Source organism: Gastrolobium bilobum, unplaced genomic scaffold (genome assembly GCF_033153095.1).
Source record: "Gastrolobium bilobum isolate Gb01-03AN ecotype WA unplaced genomic scaffold, APGP_CSIRO_Gbil_v1 utg1425, whole genome shotgun sequence".
Lineage (NCBI taxonomy): Eukaryota > Viridiplantae > Streptophyta > Magnoliopsida > Fabales > Fabaceae > Gastrolobium > Gastrolobium bilobum.
The window spans coordinates 154262-176617 of record NW_026898713.1 but is presented as its reverse complement, the minus strand read 5'-3'; the positions used below and the strand labels follow the sequence as shown (position 1 = coordinate 176617).

General features: G+C 34.5%; 1 protein-coding gene across 1 annotated transcript; it reads left to right on the top strand.

The window, feature by feature from the left end:
* The first annotated feature begins 4987 nt into the window (after positions 1–4987).
* On the top strand, positions 4988–22028 carry LOC133318658 (probable leucine-rich repeat receptor-like protein kinase At5g49770). Its single transcript, XM_061520704.1, has 11 exons — positions 4988–5347; positions 17171–17212; positions 17335–17467; positions 19306–19449; positions 20205–20435; positions 20518–20753; positions 20913–21039; positions 21121–21192; positions 21278–21455; positions 21560–21692; positions 21789–22028. The coding sequence occupies exons 1-11, from the start codon at positions 4988–4990 to the stop codon at positions 22026–22028; spliced, it is 1896 nt and encodes a 631-aa protein (XP_061376688.1).
* Positions 22029–22356: the final 328 nt, after the last annotated feature.

Genomic DNA, 22356 nt, shown 5'->3' with positions numbered 1-22356 from the left:
TCGTGTTTGTGTCATTGTGTGTGTATTAAATTAAAATCTCAAACACATTCTAATTAACCCTGTACATAATGTAGCATCATCCAATCATTTTAATAACCCACTGGATTGGGTAATTAAGTATATAAAAAATTAGTAACGTAATATGGTGATTTGGCTTGATTACGTTTTTTTTTTATTCGTTATTGATATTTTATTTTAAGAATTGTAATGATGATATTACATTAGGGCTTTATTAATCTCATGTGACATAAGAGAAGCTCTCTTATGTCATAGAGATAGTTATGAGTGAGACCCACTCACTTAAAGAAAAAGAAAAAAAGAAAAAACAACAACACGGAAGTCGATGTATGTGTAGGAGAGAAAAAATACTCTCCTACAACAAAAGATAATATTTTCCCATTACATTATTAGATGCCCACCATTAAAAAAAAATTCTTCAAATTTTAGGGAGGGGGCGGCCGCCCACCCTAGCACCCCCCTCCCTCTGCCCTTGCCACCAAGAGAGAGAAAAAATAAAATAGTAGCTCAATTATCAATGTGACTATGTAAGTGTAGGAAGATATTTCTCTCTTAGACAACTTGAGAGAAATATTACCCATAAATTATGAAAAAAAGGTTTTATCCCTTTAAATGAGACAAATTATATTATTTTGGTTTTTAACATTATATAATACATGTAGTATATAGTTATAATATGAAAAATTACTTTTTTTCTCTGTTCAATCATATAGTTATAATACATGACGTTGAAAGAAAAAAAGTAATTTTTCATATTATAATTATCTACTACCCGTAGTACATAGTATTAAAAATTAAAATGATATAACTCGTTAACCTATAAATTATTTAAATACCACATTATGAAAATCATCCTTTTATATTTTATTTAATATGATCATTTCATGTAGTGACGGAGCTAGCCAAATGACTAAGTTAAGGTCAAAAAAATTCAGCTAGTGCCAAAAACTAAATTTTTGAAACGTGGCATGTAACATCCCGAGCGCTGACGAGGGCGGGGAGTGATCGCCGGTGCGAAAAGGGCATGGATAAGGAGCGACTCCTGGCAGGCTTCCGGCGACGGGGATACACGAATGAATCGAATCAACACCCGAAAGAGAGGGATTCCAGAGACTGTGCTGGTATGGGACGATACAGTTGGGAATAGCTTATAAGAATTAATTGGTACTACCTATACTAATAGTATGCATCTATTTTTCGGTAGCTCGGAACAGAAGAACTCCATAGTTAAGCGTGCTTGACTTGGGGCTATTCTGGGATGGGTGACCTCTTGGGAAGTTTTACTGGGAAGTATGCGAGTGAGGAAAAAGCACACTGAAAAGTCTCGTGTTAGTATGTGTTTGGTACTCTTTATGATTATTGCATTTGTGATCACTGAGTGTGAGCCCGATCAACTCATTTCTTTGTGTAACATGTGTAGTGTCATGACGAGGGCATGAAGTGATCGTCGGTTCAAAAACGGCATGGACAAGGAGCGGCTCCTGGCAGGCTTCCAGCGACGGGGGTACATGAATGAATCGAATAAACACCCGAAAGAAAGGGATTCCAGAGACTGTGCTGGTATGAGACGGTACAGTTGGAAATAGCTTATAAGAGTTAATTGGCTCCACCTATACTAACAAGATGCATCTACTTTTCGGCTTCTCAGAACAGAAGAACTTCATAGTTAAGCGTGCTTGACTTGGGGCAATTCCTGGATGGGTGACCTCCTGGGAAGTTTTCCCGGGAAGTGTGCGAGTGAGGACACAACACACTGAAAAGTCTCGTGTTAGTGTGTGGGGACAGTCGTTAATCCTTGCAAGTTGCCAGGCGTTACATGGCAAGTTACGGTTGTTTAGCTACGTTTAAACTGTGACTAAATTTTAAAAATCAGCCATGGCCAAGGCACTGACCGGAGCCAACATGGATACACCACTAATGTCATGTAGGAGAATCCTAATCAAAAGTAAATCAACGATAATATTTTTCTAATTGCCTATTCAAATATTTTTATTCTCTTTTTTCTTATCACTATTAATCCACCTTTGTATAGTTATGATTCTCCTACATAACATGATCATGTTAAATAATAAGAGGATTCACTCTCTCATATTTTAGATTTTTTTGTTGTCAAATTGCCATATTTCATATCCAACATTAGTTTTAGCAAGTTTAGTTTATCATGTATCGCGTGGATAAAGACATGTTATTAGAAACAACATGTCGGTGGTTTCCTACCCATGTGACACGTGGCAGACAATAATCCAACTGTATAAAAAAAGTACCAGTGCTACTGCTGCACTTAGAGCCGGCAAAACGGGCTCGGCTCGGCGGGTCAACTCGCCCAACCCGCCAAACGGGGCGGGGCGGGCTAAGTTTTTCAACCCATCTCAAAAGCGGGGCGGGCTCATTTTTTGGCGGGTTGACAGCGGGCATTGGCGGGCCGAGGCGGGTCAGTGTAAAATAGGCTCGGGCTGGCGGGTCAACCCGCCCAACCCTCCAAACGAGGCGGGGCGGGACGGGACTGGCCGCCCACTTTGCCCCGCCCACTTTGCCACCTCTTGCACTATACAGTGGTAAAAAAAAGAAAAAAAAAGATTTAAATGAAATAAAGATAAAAGTAAGTATTTAAATGGAAAGAATTCTTTTTTTTTTGAAAAAAAATGTGCTCTCTTAAATACGTCTGATATACTGAATTTTTTTTCCGTAAGGACCTACTTTCATAAGTGATTGGTCTTTGACCTGCTTTTTTTGATAGAGAATTTCTGCTGATGCGACACGTGCCAAACTAGATACATTAAGACTAACCGTGGGTCTTAAAATATAACATTTTAATAATTCTTTTTTAAATGTGACATTTGAATAATTATTTATTTAAAAAAACCTGTCAATTTGGTTTTTGTCGCGACATTTTGATCATTGTTATTATTTTATGGGTTCGTTTAATGTAGATAAATTATTTATTTTTAGTTCAAAATAATATCATTTTGTAGTTATAATTTATTTCAGAATTATAATAATCTTTCTTATTATAATTTTTTAATCTTTCAATTCAAAACAACGTCGTTTTAAAAATAAATGTAGATAATTTATTTATATTTATCGCAAGAAACATTAAAACTTTATTTTATTGATAAAAAAACACACAAAAAGGAGTTCCTCCCTCCACTAAAGTTAACATTACGATTATGGGTTTATCCATGATTTAGGCGTCCCCTTAGAGGACTAGCTCCCCTCCATTGCATCACTCTCATTGAGTGAACGAAGCCTGGCATGATTTTTAATTAACATCACATCATATTCACACACATATATGTAGTGGGGAGAACAACATATTTGCTATTCACCTCATGCATGCGCTTTGTGCCTTTGCAATAATGTGGCAAAGCAGGCCAAATAGGGCCTTTGCTGGCCCTCTAAGCTAAGGTAACCCCATGCCTCTACTACTTTCGGTTTTCCACGTAGCGGGTAAGCAAAGCATAAACCACCTCACTAATATATAATAGGCCTCCACCTCATAAGCAATTGATGAAAAGTTCACAAAATTTATATTTTACTACTAGCACGTTATTGAGACCACGAGGAGAATTTTGAGTTTGAGATGTACCAATACCCAATGCATCACAAGCTATGCATAGATAGAGTCAGGGTTTTGGTTTATGTGAATGAGTAATGTTTTAAGGGAGGGCTTGGTTAAGGAAATTTTTTTGGAATAGTAGAAAAATGTAATAGATAGAGAAATGATTGGAAAGATAGATAAAGTGAGATAGGTAGAAAAATGTAAAAAAAAGTTGTTTGGTGGAAAAAAATTTTACTGAGAAAATTAGGTAACTTTATGAAATCAACAGTGCATTAAAAGCCAGATGACCGGTTTTCCGAAAAATCCCACCTTCAAATTGGGTTTCTAAACAGTGCGGATATCTATGTTTCTCATAAATCCAGACAAATTGGATAGATGGGTTTTTGGTGAAAATACGTTGAAACAAACATGGTGTTTCTAAAAGCCATACTTCAGAAACATAGATATCCATTGGAAAGCTCCCAACCAAACACCACCTAACTGTGCAAGGATGGTTGATTAATTATTGAATGATTTTATCCCCTAGTCCCTAGTTAGTTACTCGTATTGTATGTAATGGAGTAACGCACTCAAATACATAGATAGACCAATAACCCCGTCCCTACTTACTCAAGGATATGCATCATTCTTAGAGCCACGTCAAGACAACTCAAATATCAAAATAATAATCTGTAAGGTCATGACAAGAGGCTATATGACATTTTTGCCCTAGCTGCTTCCAACCAATACACTTCTTTTACTGGTAGTGCAACCATTTAATTTTTAAACGATCCAAGGCCAACAAGGAGAAAGATCAAGGAAGAAAACATTACCAACTCAATTAGAAAAATGTTAATGAAGTTGTGTACAGTAGAGATGACATAAATGTAAAGGCTAGTTGTTAAATTGGAATCCAAGAGTAGAGTTGTTACATCTGTTACACCATCAGAATCACAAGTAGTGATTCATGGTGACTATTTCAAATTACAGAATGAAGTATAAATGTATGATTCATTGATAAGTTGAATAAGAAAATTCAATTGGAGTTCTCTTTCTTTACTAGAAACACACATCCAACAGGGCATTAATAGCCAACTTATTTGGTATTTACTGAAGCCAGATCAAAGGCTTTTTGATTTGAACATTATTAACATTTAACCTAGGGTAGTTTGGGAATTACAAATATTTAAATGTTGGGGTTGGGGTCTGTTGAAAGCAAAACCCATAATTCTGTTTCCCATTCATTAGCCTTATTTTCCCAACACAAAAATTCAGGTCCAAGGAAAAGCCACTTAGTCAGGACCTTAACATTATAAAAGCCAGTGCAAACCCACACACAAGTTTTCATCCCACAACCTACTTCTACTTCTTCTCTTCTGCTTCTTCCAAGTGATTTTACACAAAGTCAAGGAAACGGAAACAAAAACAAACATGAATCCCATTGGTTTGTCCCTCCTCTTCCTCCTTTCTCTGGCACTTGTCTCGATTGTTATAGGCCAAGAAAGAGCACCCCATGGGCTTGTATACGAGAATCCTGAAGCTTTTCCACCATCAGCATATAACTTTTTTCATCCCAATGTAAGAAAGCCCGAAACCACCAAAGACCCATGTACTATATCCAAATGTTCACCCTTTCCTTTAGCAGCTCAAGTGGAAGCTACTCAAGTTCATCACAACAAAGCCTCCACATCCGAGAGAAGTAGAAAAAAATTGGGAGCTGGTGGTGTAGCGGGCATTGTCTTTGGTGTTGCTTTTGTTGTGCTTTTAGCTATGAGTGTGTACCACACAAGGGTCACTAGAAAAGCCAACATGAGTAGAGCCAAATCCAATAATATTGTTCAACCAGACGCTTGATGTGTTTTGCCTTCTACAGCTTAGACTTAGAATATGACATATAATCTCTATGCTCCTCCACTTTTATTCCTCTAATATCTCACTTTATAATGTGTTACCATTAGTTCCTTGCCTTTGTCTTCTTCTTTAATTTGTTTATGGTTAGCCAATGTATCTAAAGTTATGGTAATGGTCAATTTCTAATGGGAAATAGAAGTATTATGTTGTAGAAAAATGACTATATCATACTATAGACATAATTAAAGTGGACTCCACCACTTTCTTTTCTTTTCTTTTTATCTTAAAATGATAGATTCCACGTTAGTTGTGTCTATTGCATGACATAGTCATTTTTCTACGACATAATACTTCTATTTCCCATTTCTAATTTGGATCTTGTCTAACTATCATCAAATGTCATGCGTTTACAATTTCTTAATAGCTACTTAGATTATTCGAAGAGTAGCAGCAGCAGCAGATATAACAGCAACAAATGATACGAGTAATGCAGGGGAAATTGCATTGTCCTAATTAAAGAGTAAAAAATCCTCTGCTCTGTGTCATGTGTCACAGCCGTTTAAAATTCAAAATGCAGAAGGTGAGAATAAGATCAATTGCTAAGGTATAGCATGCTTATATATCGTTTGCAATATTAAACGACGAACCTGAAGGGCTCTCGCTTCGCTATAAATGTAGATTAAGTAAAGGGCATATAGTTTCTCATTTCGTGTGAAATAAATTATCTCGTATAACACATACAAAAATCAATAAGATCCACTTGTTTTATTTTTTCTTGGTAGGTCCCTTCCACTTTTTTTGTTTGTTGTATGAGACAATTTATCTCATCCAACATGAGAAACTATACATCCTTAAATAAATAAGGTTGGAAATTTGAATTTCCCTTAAGTGAGTTTGTTTATAAAATGAACAAATAGTTGGAAATCGACAATGGTGATTTACGTTGCTTCATCAATGTAGGTTACATTTAGCTTATCTACCGTCACTCGTTATAAGTCACTCGATTTACAGGAAAAATATAATTAGGATTAGAAAACCCTAACAGCAACTCAAGCCCAAACAATTAAGAAAAATAAAATTACAATTAGTCGAAGACCTATAATAGTACCAGACCTATAAAATTAAAATTACGTTCCCCCGGACCCGCCGCATGCTCATCTGGGAGCGGGATCCCAGTCATATTTCTGCTGACTTGACAATAAAAATTCTTCATCAGCATAAGAAGTATGAGTCGTATCCCGACACTAAAAGGATATTTATCTTCGTTTAATTTGAGATGTATCGTAATTTTAACAGACAAAAATTCAATTATAAATATACTTTTACTTACATATTTTAAATAAAATTTCAATTTGAATTTTTTTATATAAAACATTCCTGCCATTATTCACGCGAGATAGAAATTTTAGCGTGAGGCTGCTTGATGACGTCTATCATTAAGTTGGTATGTCTACAAATTGTCTACAAATGGTATGTCTACATTCACGCGTCCATATGGCTGAGAGAGTTTATCAAATGTCCGAACGCTTCACACAGAGTTTGGTTGTTCATGTCAAAATTGTGCAAATTGTGGACACGTCATTTCTTTCCAAAACTGGGTAACTGACCAAAATGTCACTCTTCACCAATTTTTTTATCTAAATGTCACGCGAACCGTGTTATTTTTCAATCTGCCACGGGATAAGTTCACTACCCGGTGTAACGAACTCGGTTTGCTGACGTGTCACATTTTTAGTGGATAACAAGTATCAAATTTTAAAAAATAAAAAATAAAAAAAATGAAGTTCGCCTACCATGTAGGCGAACTTGGTTAAAATCAAGTTGGTGTCTACTAGAAACGTGACACGTCAGCAAACCGAGTTCTCTACACCGGGTAGCGAACTTGACCCCGTGACAAATTGGAAAATAACACTGTTCACATGACATTTAAGTAAAAAAATTGATAAATAGTAACATTTTAGTCACTGTTCTCCAAAACTGTGTGTAGTAGAGAATCAAGGCATCCAAGGCCTGTTTTGGTCCAATACGGCAATGAAATGAAAGACGAAGGTCATGGACAATGACATTACGAACCGAATATAAATAAAAATAAAAAGAAAATGCAAAAGGGTAAATGGGTTGAATGTCCAGACGTCGTCATGGCGTAAAATTTTCTATGGACTTATTTATTGGATGGACTCTTAAAAAACAAGCCCGTCTCTCAGGCTCAAGCTTAGCCCAAGAAAAGGTTTTATTATTTGTCAGCCCATCTTTTTTTTATTGGTGTCTTAGGTTAGTGTCAAATGTCAATGGTCAATCTGTTCTTCTTCTTTTTTTAAAAAAAAGAAAAATTTAATTTCAAGTGAATGTTAAAATGTCATAACTCTTTTATTTGAATATGTTGAGTTATGGGCAGGTGCGAGGGACGAGAATGAAAAGAATAATTTTAATGAGAAGTATAACATGAGGCTATGATGCACAGACACTTCAAAAATTTTAACATGTTGTGTCTGAAATTATGATACTTCCCGACACTCTAACACGTATTGTAGAGACTTAAAAAAGGGTTCAATATTTACGTTGTATTGCGCTTTTAGTTCCAACTATTAGATTCGTAGGATTACGATTACCATTTTATTGAGTTTAATATAAATATTTGGGATATCTCGTGTTTATTTGCAAAATTGATGGGTATTATAAGTTTACCTTCATTTTTTGTTAAATTATTGAATATTGAATATAATATACATTACATAAATTAAAAATATTATTTAATATCAAAACGTGTCATAACGCGTCAAAAATCTAATCTTTTTTTTTTTTTTTTTGTAAATAATCTTTTTTAGAATTAACTTATCGGAGTATCGTGTCGTATCGTATCTCGTATCAATATCAGTATAACACAGACATGAGGACTATATCATGTTATTTTCATTTATTTTTATTACTCCCTTCTATTAATCTTTTAAGTTTAGTTTTGGAGAAAAATAAGCCATTAAGATTGGCCTAATGATCAAAGAATTAAATAGTCTGCATAAGATCATAATTTAATACTATTATTGTATTAATAAAAATAAAAATTGATCCATTATAACCACAAACTAATAAAGTATCGTTATATTTTTTAGCTCTACTCTCATATTATAATGGAGTGGGTAAGGAATAATACAAGAAGGAAAAATGGAGCAATTTCAGCCAAGAAAGAAAGAAAAAGAGGAGCAATTAATTACTAAAATAGCACTTAAAAAATGCACCAGGGAGAATTTAAAAAGAAAATAAAATTTATTTTTGGAGTATTACAGCAAAAAAGGTTTCCGCATGTGACTTCCCTGCCAATGTCTTCTTCTCATGTATGTGACCTTTCTCTTCTGCTAAAAAATTTCACTCACGGTCCCCACAAACACCTCCAGTCAGCATCATTCAGCAGACGACTCCGTTGAAACCAAAAGTGCCATGGTCCTTTTTTAACAGGGAAAAACTATTCTTATATCACATTATATAAGTTTTTTCTCCTACACACCATTTTTTTTTTTTTTTTTTTTTTTTTCAGGTGGTGGAGCTCACTAGTTTGTCTCTATGACATAAGATAACTATCTCATTTAACATGAGATTAATAAAACTATTTTTTTTATTAGGATCAAGGATGTTTCGGATGTTTCTATTGTGTCTGCATCCTTTTACCTCGATCACTTCTTCTTACCCTTTTACACTGATATATTTTTAAGAACAAACTCTTTAGCATGCACACGTCTTCCCATATTGTTATTTGACACACCAACTCTTGATTCTCAATTTATAAACTGAAAGAAATGCAGAATAAAAAAAAAACAGATTATAATCATCAATGTAAGTAGCTGAAACTTTAAACACATTTCCACCCTAAGTTCTGTCAAACGTATATATTTTATTTTAAACATTGTGGGGGTATCTTGTTTTTTTCAGATAACAAAGCTCTGAAGTTGCATTTTCTTTTGTTTTATTTAAATTAGTATACGTTTTTACTATTTACGGTATACCCTAATAAATAAGGTCTATTCCTCCAAGTGCACTTTCCAAGGACACGTGAAACAAGATAGAATTTCAAACATCCCAGTTCTCAACTAGTCACGACTCACGATGGATGTAATGATTTGGCTGAAAGAATCATCTCCATAGTGAAATATCGAATCAAATTATTGGCCTTATAGTCTATCTTAGTATAGAGGACGATAACAAAGATTTGTGAATGGGATTGTTTCCACCATTTGTAATGGCTGCTATCTTATGGCTTTTCTATTCCATTGTAAGCAATATATATATATATAGAGAGGTAGGATCATTTGATATCAGTGTCAAATTTGAACTTTGACACCTCATGTGAGAGCCATTAGATCAAAAAAGATCAATGGTGTCATTTGCTTACAAATCAGAGCCATTGATTTTTTTTATCTAATGGCTCTCATATGAGGTGTCAAATTTGACACCTCATTAGAGAGCCATTAGATCAAAAAAATCAATGGTGTCAAATGCTTATAAATCAGAGTCGTTGATCTTTTCTGTTCTAATGGCTCTCAGATGAGGTGTCAAATTTCAAATTTGACACTGGTGTCAAATGATCCTGCCTCATATATATGTATATATATATATGGAAAAATGATTTCTGCAGCTGCTGTATCTACAGCAAGCAAGGATCCGCGTCCGGATCCTAGGATACGACATCGGATCCTGAGTTTTTTTTTTTAAAAGCTGTGGGACCCACTTTTTTGTGTCAGCCGTAGATAACACTATCTACGGCAGCTGCAGAAATGTTAAGCCCTATATATATATATATATATATATATATATATATATATATATATGAAGTAGATCCTTTGACATCGGTGTCAAATTTAAAGTCTAACACCTCGTCTGAGAGTCGTTAGATCAAAAAAGATCAACAGTGTCACATGCTTACAAATCAGAGTCGTTGATCTTTTTTGATCTAACGGCTCTCAGATGAGGTGTCAAACTTCAAATTTGACACCGGTGTCAAAGGATCCTATATATATATATATATATATATATATATATATATATATATATATATATATATATAAGATAGATAGATAGGATCCTTTGACACCAGTGTCAAATTTCAAATATGATACCTCATCTGAGAGCCGTTAGATCAAAAAATATCAATGGTGTCACATGCTTGCAAATCAGAGTCGTTGATGTTTTTTTATCTAACGGCTCTCAGATGAGGTGTCAAAGGATCCTACCTCATATATATATATATATATATATATATATGATAATATATCTCTCATTTAATATGCGAGAAAATTTTTTCCCTACACTAATACAAAATTATTTTGGATCCCTAACAAAAAATACGGTCTTCACTTTAGTATCTTACAAAAAAAAATTAGTTGGTTGGTCTCTATGAAATTCAAAATGGATCCATTTTAGTCCTTTTGAGGGACTAATATAGGTCTTTTTTGAATTTGTGAGGGACCACGATTTTAACTAAATGGATCCACTTTAAATTTCTTAGGGACCTCGAGACTAATTTTTTCTTGTAAAGGACTAAAGTGGGGATCATGTTTTTTGTTAGGGACCAAAAAGGGTAATTACTCTAAAAAAATATGGAGCTCACAAGTTAAAAAAAGAAGAAAAAAAATTACACGCATGTCTTTTTATATCTATGTGACATGAGATAATTATTTCATAAAATTTGAGAAAACAATTTCCTATATATATATATATATATATATATATATATAGGGCTTATCATTTTTCAAGCTGCTTGAGATAATTTTATCTCCGGCTACTAAATCATAACCTCTCAAACACGGACTCGTGTTTTTTTGTTAATTGTGTGAGTCGGACACGTGTCCGACATGGACACGCTCCGACACGTGGTCAACTTTTTCCGACACGGGTCAACGCTCGGACACGCTCAAGACACGTTTTTTTTTAGTAAATACCCTTTTTGATCCTCAGCAAATTTTTCGATGCCCGTTTTAATCTCTAGCAAATAAAATGGCCCATCGTGGTCCTAAGAAATTCAAAATGGACCCATTTAGTTAAAATCTTGGTCCCTCATAAATTCAAAAAAACTCATATTAGTCCCTAAAAGGACTAAAAAAGGTTCATTTTGAATTTCTTAGGGACCACGATGAGCCTTTTTATTTGCTAGGGACTAAAGCGGGCATCGTGAAATTTGCTGAGGACAAAAAATGGTATTTACTCTTTTTTTTTAAATCTTAATTTTATTTTATTAACTAAAAATAAAAAAAATCATTTATAAATCAATTTTTTTCTGTTATGAAATTTGACATGAAAAATTAATAAGGCACGAAAAATTATTATTGTTTATATTTATATTATGAAATTTGAATATTTGATTGGTTATATGACTTGTTATGGACTGTTATATATATTAAATATAAATTATATTATTTATATTAAAAATATTATTTAATATTAAAACGACATTTTTTAGAATTAACGTGTCGGCGTGTCGTGTCGTGTCCCGTGTCAGTGTCCGTGCATCATAGATCATAACCATACAAAGATGGATCATTGGTGATAAAGGAAGAGAGAAAAAAAGGGAATCATAACCATTCAAAGGTGAATCAATTAATATAATGAAATAAATAAACAAAGCGACGTAGTTTTGAGGTGGCCGGAGATAAACTTATCTCAAGTTGCTGGAGAAATATTTTTTCCATATATATAGGCTTTAATATTTTTACAGTAAATACAGATAAATTATCAACATTCACTCCCAAAACGACTTCATTTTGGGTTGAAAGATTTAAAAATTATAATGAGAAAGACTATTATAACTCTGAAATTAATTATGATTACAAAAATACCTTGATTTACGTCCCAAAACGACGTCGTTTTGGGCTAAATATAGATAGCTTATCTACATTGACTGCAGAAAAAATGAACCATATATATATATATATAGGTTTGATTTTTCTGCAGTCGCTTTACATACAACAGTGACAAATTTTTCATATATATAGGTTAAAGCATTTAATGTAGGAAATCATAACTATACAAAAGGTGAAAACATTAAATATGGGAAATCATAATCATAATCATACATATCATAAATATAATTGTATCTAAAGTTGTTGTACGTGCAGCAATCAAATACTTGCTATATATATACTTAAAAACATTAAATGCGAGGAATCATAACCATACAAAGTATGAAAGCATTAAATGTAGGGAATCATAACCATACACCTGTCGTTGCTGTACGTAAAGCGGCTGCAGAAATGATTTTATGTATATATATATATAAATATATAAATATATATATATATATAGAGGTAGGATCCTTTGACACTGATGTCAAATTTGAAGTTTGACACCTCATCTGAGAGCCGTTAGATAAAAAAAATCAACGACTTAGATTTGTAAGCATGTGACACCCTTGATCTCTTTTTATCTAATGGCTCTCAGATAAGGTGCCAAACTTCAAATTTGACACCGGTGTTAAATGATCCTACCTCATATATATATATATATATATATATATATATATATATATATATATATATATATATATATATAAGGTTGGCTTTTTCTGCAGTTACTACAGATAAGTTATCTGTAGTAAGCCCAATACGACGTCATTTTGGGGCAGAAATCATGGTATTTTTGTAATTTTAATTTATTTCTGTGTTATAATTGTCTTTATATTTATAATTTTTTAAGATTTCAATACCAAAACGACATTGTTTTGGGAATAAACGCAGATAATCTATCTGCAGTAACTGCAGAAACATTTTTTCCTATATATATATGTGTGTGTGTATGAGCGGGTTCTTCTTACACCAGTGTGAGACTAACAAGTCTTACACCACATCTCAATCGTTGATATACGGAAATCATCGATTATTATTTGTAATGAAATTAATGATTAATTAATTCATATGACTTCCTAAATTATAATCGTTTGATGCAAGAAAATCAACGGTAGAGATGTAGTGTAGTACTTATTAGTCTTACACCGGTGTAAAATGATCCTAATATATATATACATATATATACACATATATATATATAGACAGATATTCTTATACAAGTCTTACACTAAATCTTGATTATTGATTTACTTGTATCTAACAACCAAAATATCTAATAAATCAGAACCGTTAAATATAAATAAAAGCAATAATCAAGATTGCGAGTGTGAGTTACATTGGTGTATAAAAGGATCTTTACCCATATATATAAGATCAACTTACACCAGTATAAGAATAATAGTCTTACATCAAATCTTAATCGTTAGAAACTATTAATTTTCCTGCAGAGACAAAAAAAGATGGGATCCACCAATCAGGTAGTAAGGCTAAAATAGTAGTAAGTGTAACCGCCCTATATATATATGAGTTAATATCTCTTATGTTATAGGAGATAAAATTATCTATTACACATAATAAAGTATGTGAGGCCCATATTTTCTTTTTCTATATCCTCTTCATATGGTGCCTTTATATATTCTTATGTGTATGTATAAGATAGTTTCATCTCTTATAATATGAGAAACATCAAATCATGTATATTGTTTCTCACATCTTACGAGATAAATTTATTTTCTATACATATATCTTTATGTCTTTCAACATGTGAGATAAATTCATGTTTCTCAGTGGGGTCATATTTTTTCTTTTTCTTGACCTCACACACTTTTATACACATGTGTTGGCAAAAAATATCATTTATTGCAAATTAAATAAAAAATTACGAATTTATTGCTGTTTTCAAACTATTTACGAGTGCATTGCAGGATGTCATGCTCGGTTTGAGCGTGAGTGGTCACGCCTAAGTTAGGCGTGATCCACGAGGCACTCACGCCTAAATTAAGCGTGACTCGTCTGATATTGACACGTGACACAAAATGTTAATAGTTTAATCGTAAAACTTTGGAAGACCATAACTTTTGACTCAGGTATCCAAATCAAGTATTTTTTTATTTCACATAATTTTTTGAGATCTACGCAATGACACCTCATTCGGTAAATTTTGTCTCTCACTAATACAATTCAAATTTGCAACAATTGTACTACTATAAAAGTGCCACAATATAAGAGGTTTTGAGATGAATTATACTATTATAGACGCCGAAAAATGCATTATTTTAAACATATATAGTACCTCAAACACTCTTATCAAAGCTTATTTCAGATCATAAAGTCCACCAGTAGAACCTAGGAGTCCTATGAAAAGTTTGCAATTGGATGCCCATTTTGGCATATTTTATCTTTTTGAATGATGTTATTTAAATTTTTACTTCCCAACATTAACAAATAATTCTCCGAAATTTTTTCTGTGCGTAGATATCGAAAAGTTATGTTGAATAAAAAAAATCACCTTATTCAAACTTCGAGCAAAAAAAATTACATGTTAATTTTTGTTTTAAAAAGGGACTACTAGAACGGGACCACATTATGGAAAAAATGTGCATCATTGGATACAAAATTGCGTCATTTTAAGTAAGAGAAAGAGATAGATCATGAGAAAGAGAGTGAGGGAAAAAAGTTTTAAAGGTGTGGTCCCATCTCTTTGTGAGAGTGAAAGGACACAAGGTGTGTCATTTAAAATGACACACCTTTTCCCCTAATATTATGTTATTTTTTTAGAAAACTATATCCCGCTCCCGCTCTCTTTCATTTCAATTGTTATTCTTAACAAAGACAAAGAACACACACTCTCTCTCACTGTATATGCGAGCTCCTATTCAACCCAAAAAGCTTAAGCTAGTGGGTGAGAGCTTTTTAATGGTTTTATATATCTCAACACGCCCCCTCACACGAGAGCCCACTGGGCTTGAAGGGTGGACAATGCATAGACCCACCTACCTATGCGAACAAAGAAATTCCACTTGAAAGAAAGTTGGGGTGGCGAGGATCGAACCCGGTACACCGAGGCTCTGATACCATGTAAACAACCAATTCAACCCAAAAGCTTAAGCTGTTGGGTGAGGTTATATTAATGATTTTATATATCTCCACACTCTATTCAATAGATGTTTGCTTTTTGTACTTTTTTATTTCAAGATTTTTTAAAAGAAAATTCTTTTGGTGTTGGTTCGAAAAAAGCTCGGAGGCTTATGAGTTTAAATGCTCTTATAGTATCATTGTTGTAAATTTGAACCATGTTTGTGAGAGATAAAACATAACAAATGATGTGTCATTGCGTAGATCTCGAAAAGTTATATGAAATAAAAAAAAATTACCTGATTCGGATACCCGAGTCAAAAGTTATGACTTTTCGAATTTTTTCTTGTGCCACGTGTCAATACCAGACGAGTCATGCCTAATTTAAGCGTAAGTGCCTCGTGGGTCACGCCTAACTTAGGCGTCGTGACTAGGGGTGAAACTGGGTCGGGCCGGCCTACAGGGGCCTACGACTCGGCCTACATCAGGCAAGACCTGACCTAGTATATTTCATAAAATAGGCCGGGCTTAGACCTTGAAAAAGCTTGTTTAATAAAAAGACCATAGACTCACTCTCACAAGGCCTGGCCTATAAGCCTACAGGCCGGCCTATATTGTACTATTTATTTTAAATAAAATAAAATATAATAAGTAAGCCTCGAAGAAAAAACAAAAGATATAAATTTAATCAATTGCAATTATTTGTAACTTAATTATATTTGATTATATTTTAATAGAAATTTGACTTTATTTCTTATGTAGGAGAAACCAACATCTCAGCATGTTAGATTGTATATATGAATATTTAAAAGATTTTTGGGAGAGATTATACTTACTACAAGTATCATGATGTGTTTGTTGGATTCATGTAGTTATTTTAATTTACTTAGTATGGATTTGTTTGTTGGATATGAAGAAATATATGTTATTTAGTTTGAGCATTTTGCTTTTGAAAGTGACTTAAATACAGATTGTATGAGTTTTGTTGTGATTCATGATTCTGTTTGGATGTTAAAATTATGATTTTTGGTTTAGCAACAAAATTTGAGTATTTTGTAAAGTTGCTTCATGGTCATGTTTGGAAGTTAAAAATTAACAGACTAACGGGTTAGGACAGACCATTTGATTTTTTATAAACGGGTCAAGCCAGACTAACAGGTAAACTCGTGCTAGGTTTGGGCCAGACCAAATTGAAATTTTTTGGCATAGACTTGGGCTTTTCGGGGCAAAGCTTGGCCCAGCCTAGCCCACTTTCACCCCTAGTCGTGACCACTCATGCCCAATCTGAATATGACATCCTACAATATATCTGTAAATAACTTAAAAATAGCTATATAATCATAATTATTTATTTAAATTGCAATAATTTTTTTTTTTTGGTCTCCTCCTATGACACGAGAACATTAACCCCACAAATGAAAAAGCTATTCGGTCTTCAACAACATTGGCAGAGCATGTACTGTAGTGACGTACAGATTCTCTCTGTCTGTCTCTTGCTCTCACTGTTTTTGTTATGCCATGTAAATGGTGACTTTTTTCTTGGAACCATATCTCCCAAAGCAGTTCGAAACACAACCTGAATTATCATCACAATATGCCACTTTCTAGTTGTACTGTACTTGCTTTAGCCACTGGTCTTTCTAGAGATATAAAACTCCACGGACTTACCCTGACAAGGATGAGGCTTTTTTACCTCACGGAGAATCATCACTGAATGCTTTTACTATGGTCCAATTATCTTTCCACATTGCAAGACAACAATGCTGTAAATATGTAATGTGAAATATCCTGGTTTTGTTTTCATAAAAAAAGGTTTATAGACTTTTGAGTCTTACTTGGTCTATTTTTCATTTCCTTGCAGGTAATTGAGGATGATAATTCTGAAAAGCATAGGGACATAAAGGTAATGGGGTTTGGCATTTAAATATATTTTCTTTTCTTTCATCAGCACTTGGAAATCTCTTGGTTCTCAATCTCACCTCGTCTATATTCTGCTAAGCGTTTTCCCTTTGGGAATCCTTAGAGATTCCTTGGGAATATTTTGGAATTTGGAATTGCATTTCTCAACCGGGGGAAATTTGTGTATTTAACAAAGTTCAAAAGAAACCAGCATTTTCACCTGTCCATTTCAATGAAGACAACCTGTTTAAAGCGTTTTCCAGCTTTTCTTGTTGCCTTTCTTAGCTGGATAAATGGTTTTAGTCAACCAAGTCCATTTTCTGAATTTTCGGGATTCTAATGCTAGAGACTAGAGTCTTGTTGACATATATAGTCCCACATTGTTTGTATGTGCAACTAATGTGGAGTTTATAAGACCTTGGGCACTCCCACCCTTTGAGCTAGTTTTTGGGATGATGTATCCCAAGGTTCTTAAACTTTTGGGGTGGTGACCTAAGGTTTTTAACATGGTATTAGAGCCTCGCCGCCCCCCACTTTCTCTTGTGGCGTCTCTTAGCACAGGTAGACTGGGCCTGTTGCATTGTCCACTCTTCAAGTCCAATGGGCTCTCGTGTGAGGGAGCGCGTTGAGATATACAGTCCCACATTGGTTGTATGTGCAACTAATGTGGTCTTTATAAGACCTTGAGCACTCCCACCCTTTGAGCTAGCTTTTAGAGCGGTGACCTAAGGTTGTTAACATTGCTAAGAACCTTCCTTTTTCAATCACTTTTGTAATTACTTCTGTTACTTCTCCCACATGTCCTTGGTAAATATGTAACTTACTCGAGAAGCATGCAAATTTCGAGTTAAATTCTTTATCAATTTTTCACCATTATATAAAGCTGTTTATTGTCTGTAATCTATTCACATTATGGCTGTTCATTACATTTCTTGGTAAGTTATATCATGAATATTGTTCCCTGTGCTATTTCTGACTAACCAATTGACTTCCACTGTCACATTTTGGGATCTTAATTTGTGGTGTCTGTTCTTAATACTTGTTTTACTGTGAAGCTTGACTGATATTTATTCATGTCTCAGATTTGTTTTATCCCCTTCAGTAAGGGCATACTTTACTATGTCTCTCGAAGAACTCATAAGAATGAGAGAGTTTCTCAATATTCAATTAACTGTGTTTTGAAACTATTTCAGGGTCGGATGAGGGCCATTTCAGAGGTGAGTTTGATGCCTTTATTCTAAAAGCAACAAGCAGAAACTGAAACTGAGATCTCATAAGGAAGCTCATGGGGTGATGCATGTTGACAATGCGATTGCTCTGGGGGCTAAAGTTACTCCTACTCATACTGCTTCAAATTTTATACATTGACAAGTCAACCTGCAAATTATACGGTAAGCTTTTGTAAATTTTTTTTCTCCCACAATATTCAAGAACAAGCTTTCTATAACAAAAAGTATCTGGAAACTGCAGTAAAATGGTGTGAATTTCCCATGATCTTTGTGCTCAATTCATCAGTGCAAGTACTGCTGGCTTGGTATTTCCATTTTCAAGCTATGAATTAAACAGACATGGTCTAGGATTAATTTGTGTATGTAAAGAACCTTGGGATACACCACCCCAAAAGCTAGCTCAAAGGGTGAGAGTGCCCAAGACCTTAAAAACTCTACATTAGTTGCACATACAACCAATGTGGGACTATATATCTCAACACGCTCCCTCACACGAGAGCCCATTGGGGTTGAAGAGTGGACAATGCAACAGACCCAGCCTACCTGTGCTAAGAAACGCCACAAGAAAAAGTGGGGGGCGACGAGGCTCTGATACCATGTAAAGAACCTTGGGATACACCACCCCAAAAGCTAGCTCAAAGGGTGGGAGTGCCCAAGACGTTATAAACTCTACATTAGTTGCACATACAACCAATGTGGAACTATATATCTCAACAGTGTAGATGGCTCTTAATTAGACCACTTAAATGATAAATTTTCATCTATCTTACCATTTTCTCCTGAAAGTATACATTGGTCTACAAGTCAGATATCATTAATTTCAAAAGGGCATAGAATGTGGGTTAGCCAATTACTGAGCTGGTTACAATTACACATTTCTTAAATGCAGCTGAGGCTTTGTTCACTTTCAAGGATTCACTTGACAGTCCACAGCAATTCAGATGCAGCATTGTGAAATATCCATGTCAAAAGCAATGGCCATGTCTTGACTGCTATAAACTAAAAGATCCAGGTGCTTTTTCGCTAATTATTTGTAAGCTCCTTCTCTCAGTCTCGCTAAATTTGTCAGGACTGAGTAAAACATTGAGATTCAGTCTAGAATTTAATTGCTACGGACATTGATTATTATGATCAATGGATCATGCTTGAATTTGTAAAATACAAATAATTAGTTAACTCCATCCTTTACTTCCCAATCACACTACTTTAATTCACCATGACCTTGGTAATGTATATGTTGAGATATATAGTCTCACATTGGTTGTATGTGCAACTAATGTGGAGTTTATAAGGCCTTGGACACTCCCACCCTTAGAGCTAGCTTTTGGGGTGGTGTATCCCAAGGTTCTTTACATGGTATCAGAGCCTCGCCGCCCCCCACTTTTTCTTGTGTAGTTTCTTAGCACAGGTTGGCTGGGCCTGTTGCATTGTCTACTCTTCAAGCCCAACGGGCTCTTGTGTGAGGGGGCATGTTGAGATATATAGTCCTACATTGGTTATATGTGCAACTAGCATTCCCACCCTTCGAGCTAGCTTTTAGGATGGTGTATACCAAGTTTCTTTACAGTATTAATATTAAGTATATCCATACTTGTGTTTTCCATATTTGTTTATCAATTTTTGTGACTTGAGGTTTGGTATGTTAAACATCCAGTGTCCTCTTTAACCAGATGATAAGAATTTTCACTTTTTACTTGAAATGTTTTCCTTGAAAACTTCGAGCTCAATCACAAGAATAGTAAGAAAAGCTCTCTACTTGAGAAACAGGTGTAATAACAGCAAAGATAGATGGGAATAATGACATTCCAACACTTACACCTCTTCAAGAAGCTCAAGTTGACAAACAAGGAGGAAGAAGGGATGCCCTCATAGTTGGTGTTGTTGTTTCTGCCTTAGTTGTCATTGTCATTGTGGTGATTGTTTATATCTGCTTGATGAGGGTCAAAAGATTCATAAGGCAAACATCTGAGAGTGCTTCTTCTATGCCATCTCCAACTGGTAAGTTAATTTGAGCTCTTTAATATGAGTAGATTTGATTCTCTTCGTTGTCATTATTATAATATTTCTTCTTGCTTGACAGTTGAAATGGGAAGTGGCAACAACTCGCATTATGTTAATGCTTTCTCTCCACATTATTGCCAGAACACAAGGCAGTTAACAATTTTGGAACTAGAACAAGCTACAGGAAATTTTAGTGAGAGCAATATTATAGGTGAAGGTAGATTTGGTTTTGTTTATAAGGGTTTGCTTCAAGATGGGTCTATTGTGGCTATAAAAAGGCGCCTATTTGCTCTGACACGGGATTTCATACCTGAGGTAAATATGTTACGAAATTTCTCTTTTGTTTGTTTTTAACATGAATGCCAACTAGCATTCTTAGCTCCTACATTGCCATATAATTCAGCAGAAACCCTATCTGCAGGTTTAGAAAGCTGTTTCCAAGTAACACTTTTGATTTCTTTCAACGAATGATAGGTGAAGCAGATAGCTGACATCCACCACATCCATCTTGTCAAGCTTATAGGCTATTATGAAGATAGCTATCAACAATTACTTGTGCATGAATATCTCCCTAATGGCAATGTAGGGAATCACCTATATGGTATTCTTCCCCCTCTATCTTTCTGTGAAGTTTGTTCCACATCTCTTTATATCTTTTGCTTAAATGCATGTTGCTATGCAGACAGTGAAGGTTTACCAATTGGAAGGTTAGACTTGTGGAGAAGGTTATCCATTGCTTTAGGCACGTCCAAAGGTAAATCCATTTTGGCTATGATTTTTACTATCCTTTTTTCTACTGGAATTCAAAACAGTCAATTTAGTCTATACTCTTGCAACAGGACTAGAACATCTTCACAGTTTGGTCCCTCCTTTGGTTCACACAAATTTTAGAACTAGCAATGTTCTGTTAGATGAAAATTATAATGCCAAGGTTTCTGATTATGGATTGTGCAAATTGCAAACAAAAGTTGATCAGGCTGGTTCATCTTCAAATGTAGATTGCTTTCTTGACCCAGAGTATGTTACAAACTTATTCTTTGAAGCAATGCCCCTCTCCTTTTTTTTTTTTTTGGATTTTCCTTGTTGATTTGAGTTACATGGACATTTTTTCCCCCACTAAGGTTCAGCTTATCACAAAACTATTCGGAGCAGAGTGATGTATACAGCTTCGGGGTCTTCTTACTAGAGTTGATTAGTGGCTGTGAAGCACATAACAGAAACATGTCAAACCCCGAGGAAAATCTAGTATTCCAGGTACAATTATACATGCTTCCAAACTTGGTGGTCATTTCCTTATAAGTTACACTGAAACTTTGTAAGAGGTTTCTCATCTTAACTTTGTTTTTGAAGGCAAAAAATAGCAATGGCTTGGACAAGTTTGTTGACATAACGCTAGGAGACCATGAAAGGCATGCTGCTAGACGAATGATGAAGTTGGCGTTGCTATGTGTTGATGTGACTTTTAGAAGACCATCAATGGCGCAAATTGTGCAAGAACTGGAGCGGATTCAAAGAGAAATTGCTCCTTTGTGTTGTCAAGTTAACGAGGAGATTGGTGTGGTCACTCTTGGAAGTGAACTCTTCCAATAAGCCTTGTGCTTTATTTATTTTTTGAGGTGCACAATTATTATTACTATGGTTCTTGTAGGTAATGGTCCTCAAAGGATATTCATTTGTAATTAATTACATTCTTCAAAGTAAATAAAATATTGAAAATTACATTGGATAAAATAAATTTGTACTAAAGAGATGTCTGCAACATGGTATTTATAGAATTTCTCAAGTACTATTATATTACCTTATTTCGTCATCAATTTTTAACGATTCTTAATATTTTTCTTTGAATTCTTACTAGTTAGTACACACAAATTGAAAATTATTCAATGCTCCTATTTAGAAATAATTACTCCTTATTTCT

Bases quoted from the DNA above. Each gene is read 5' to 3' on its own strand.
- LOC133318658 (XM_061520704.1), top strand. From the start codon at position 4,988: ATGAATCCCATTGGTTTGTCCCTCCTCTTCCTCCTTTCTCTGGCACTT. The intron at 21,456-21,559 runs GTATGTTACAAA...TCCCCCACTAAG, and splicing joins GATTGCTTTCTTGACCCAGA to GTTCAGCTTATCACAAAACT. The intron at 21,693-21,788 runs GTACAATTATAC...TTGTTTTTGAAG, and splicing joins AGGAAAATCTAGTATTCCAG to GCAAAAAATAGCAATGGCTT.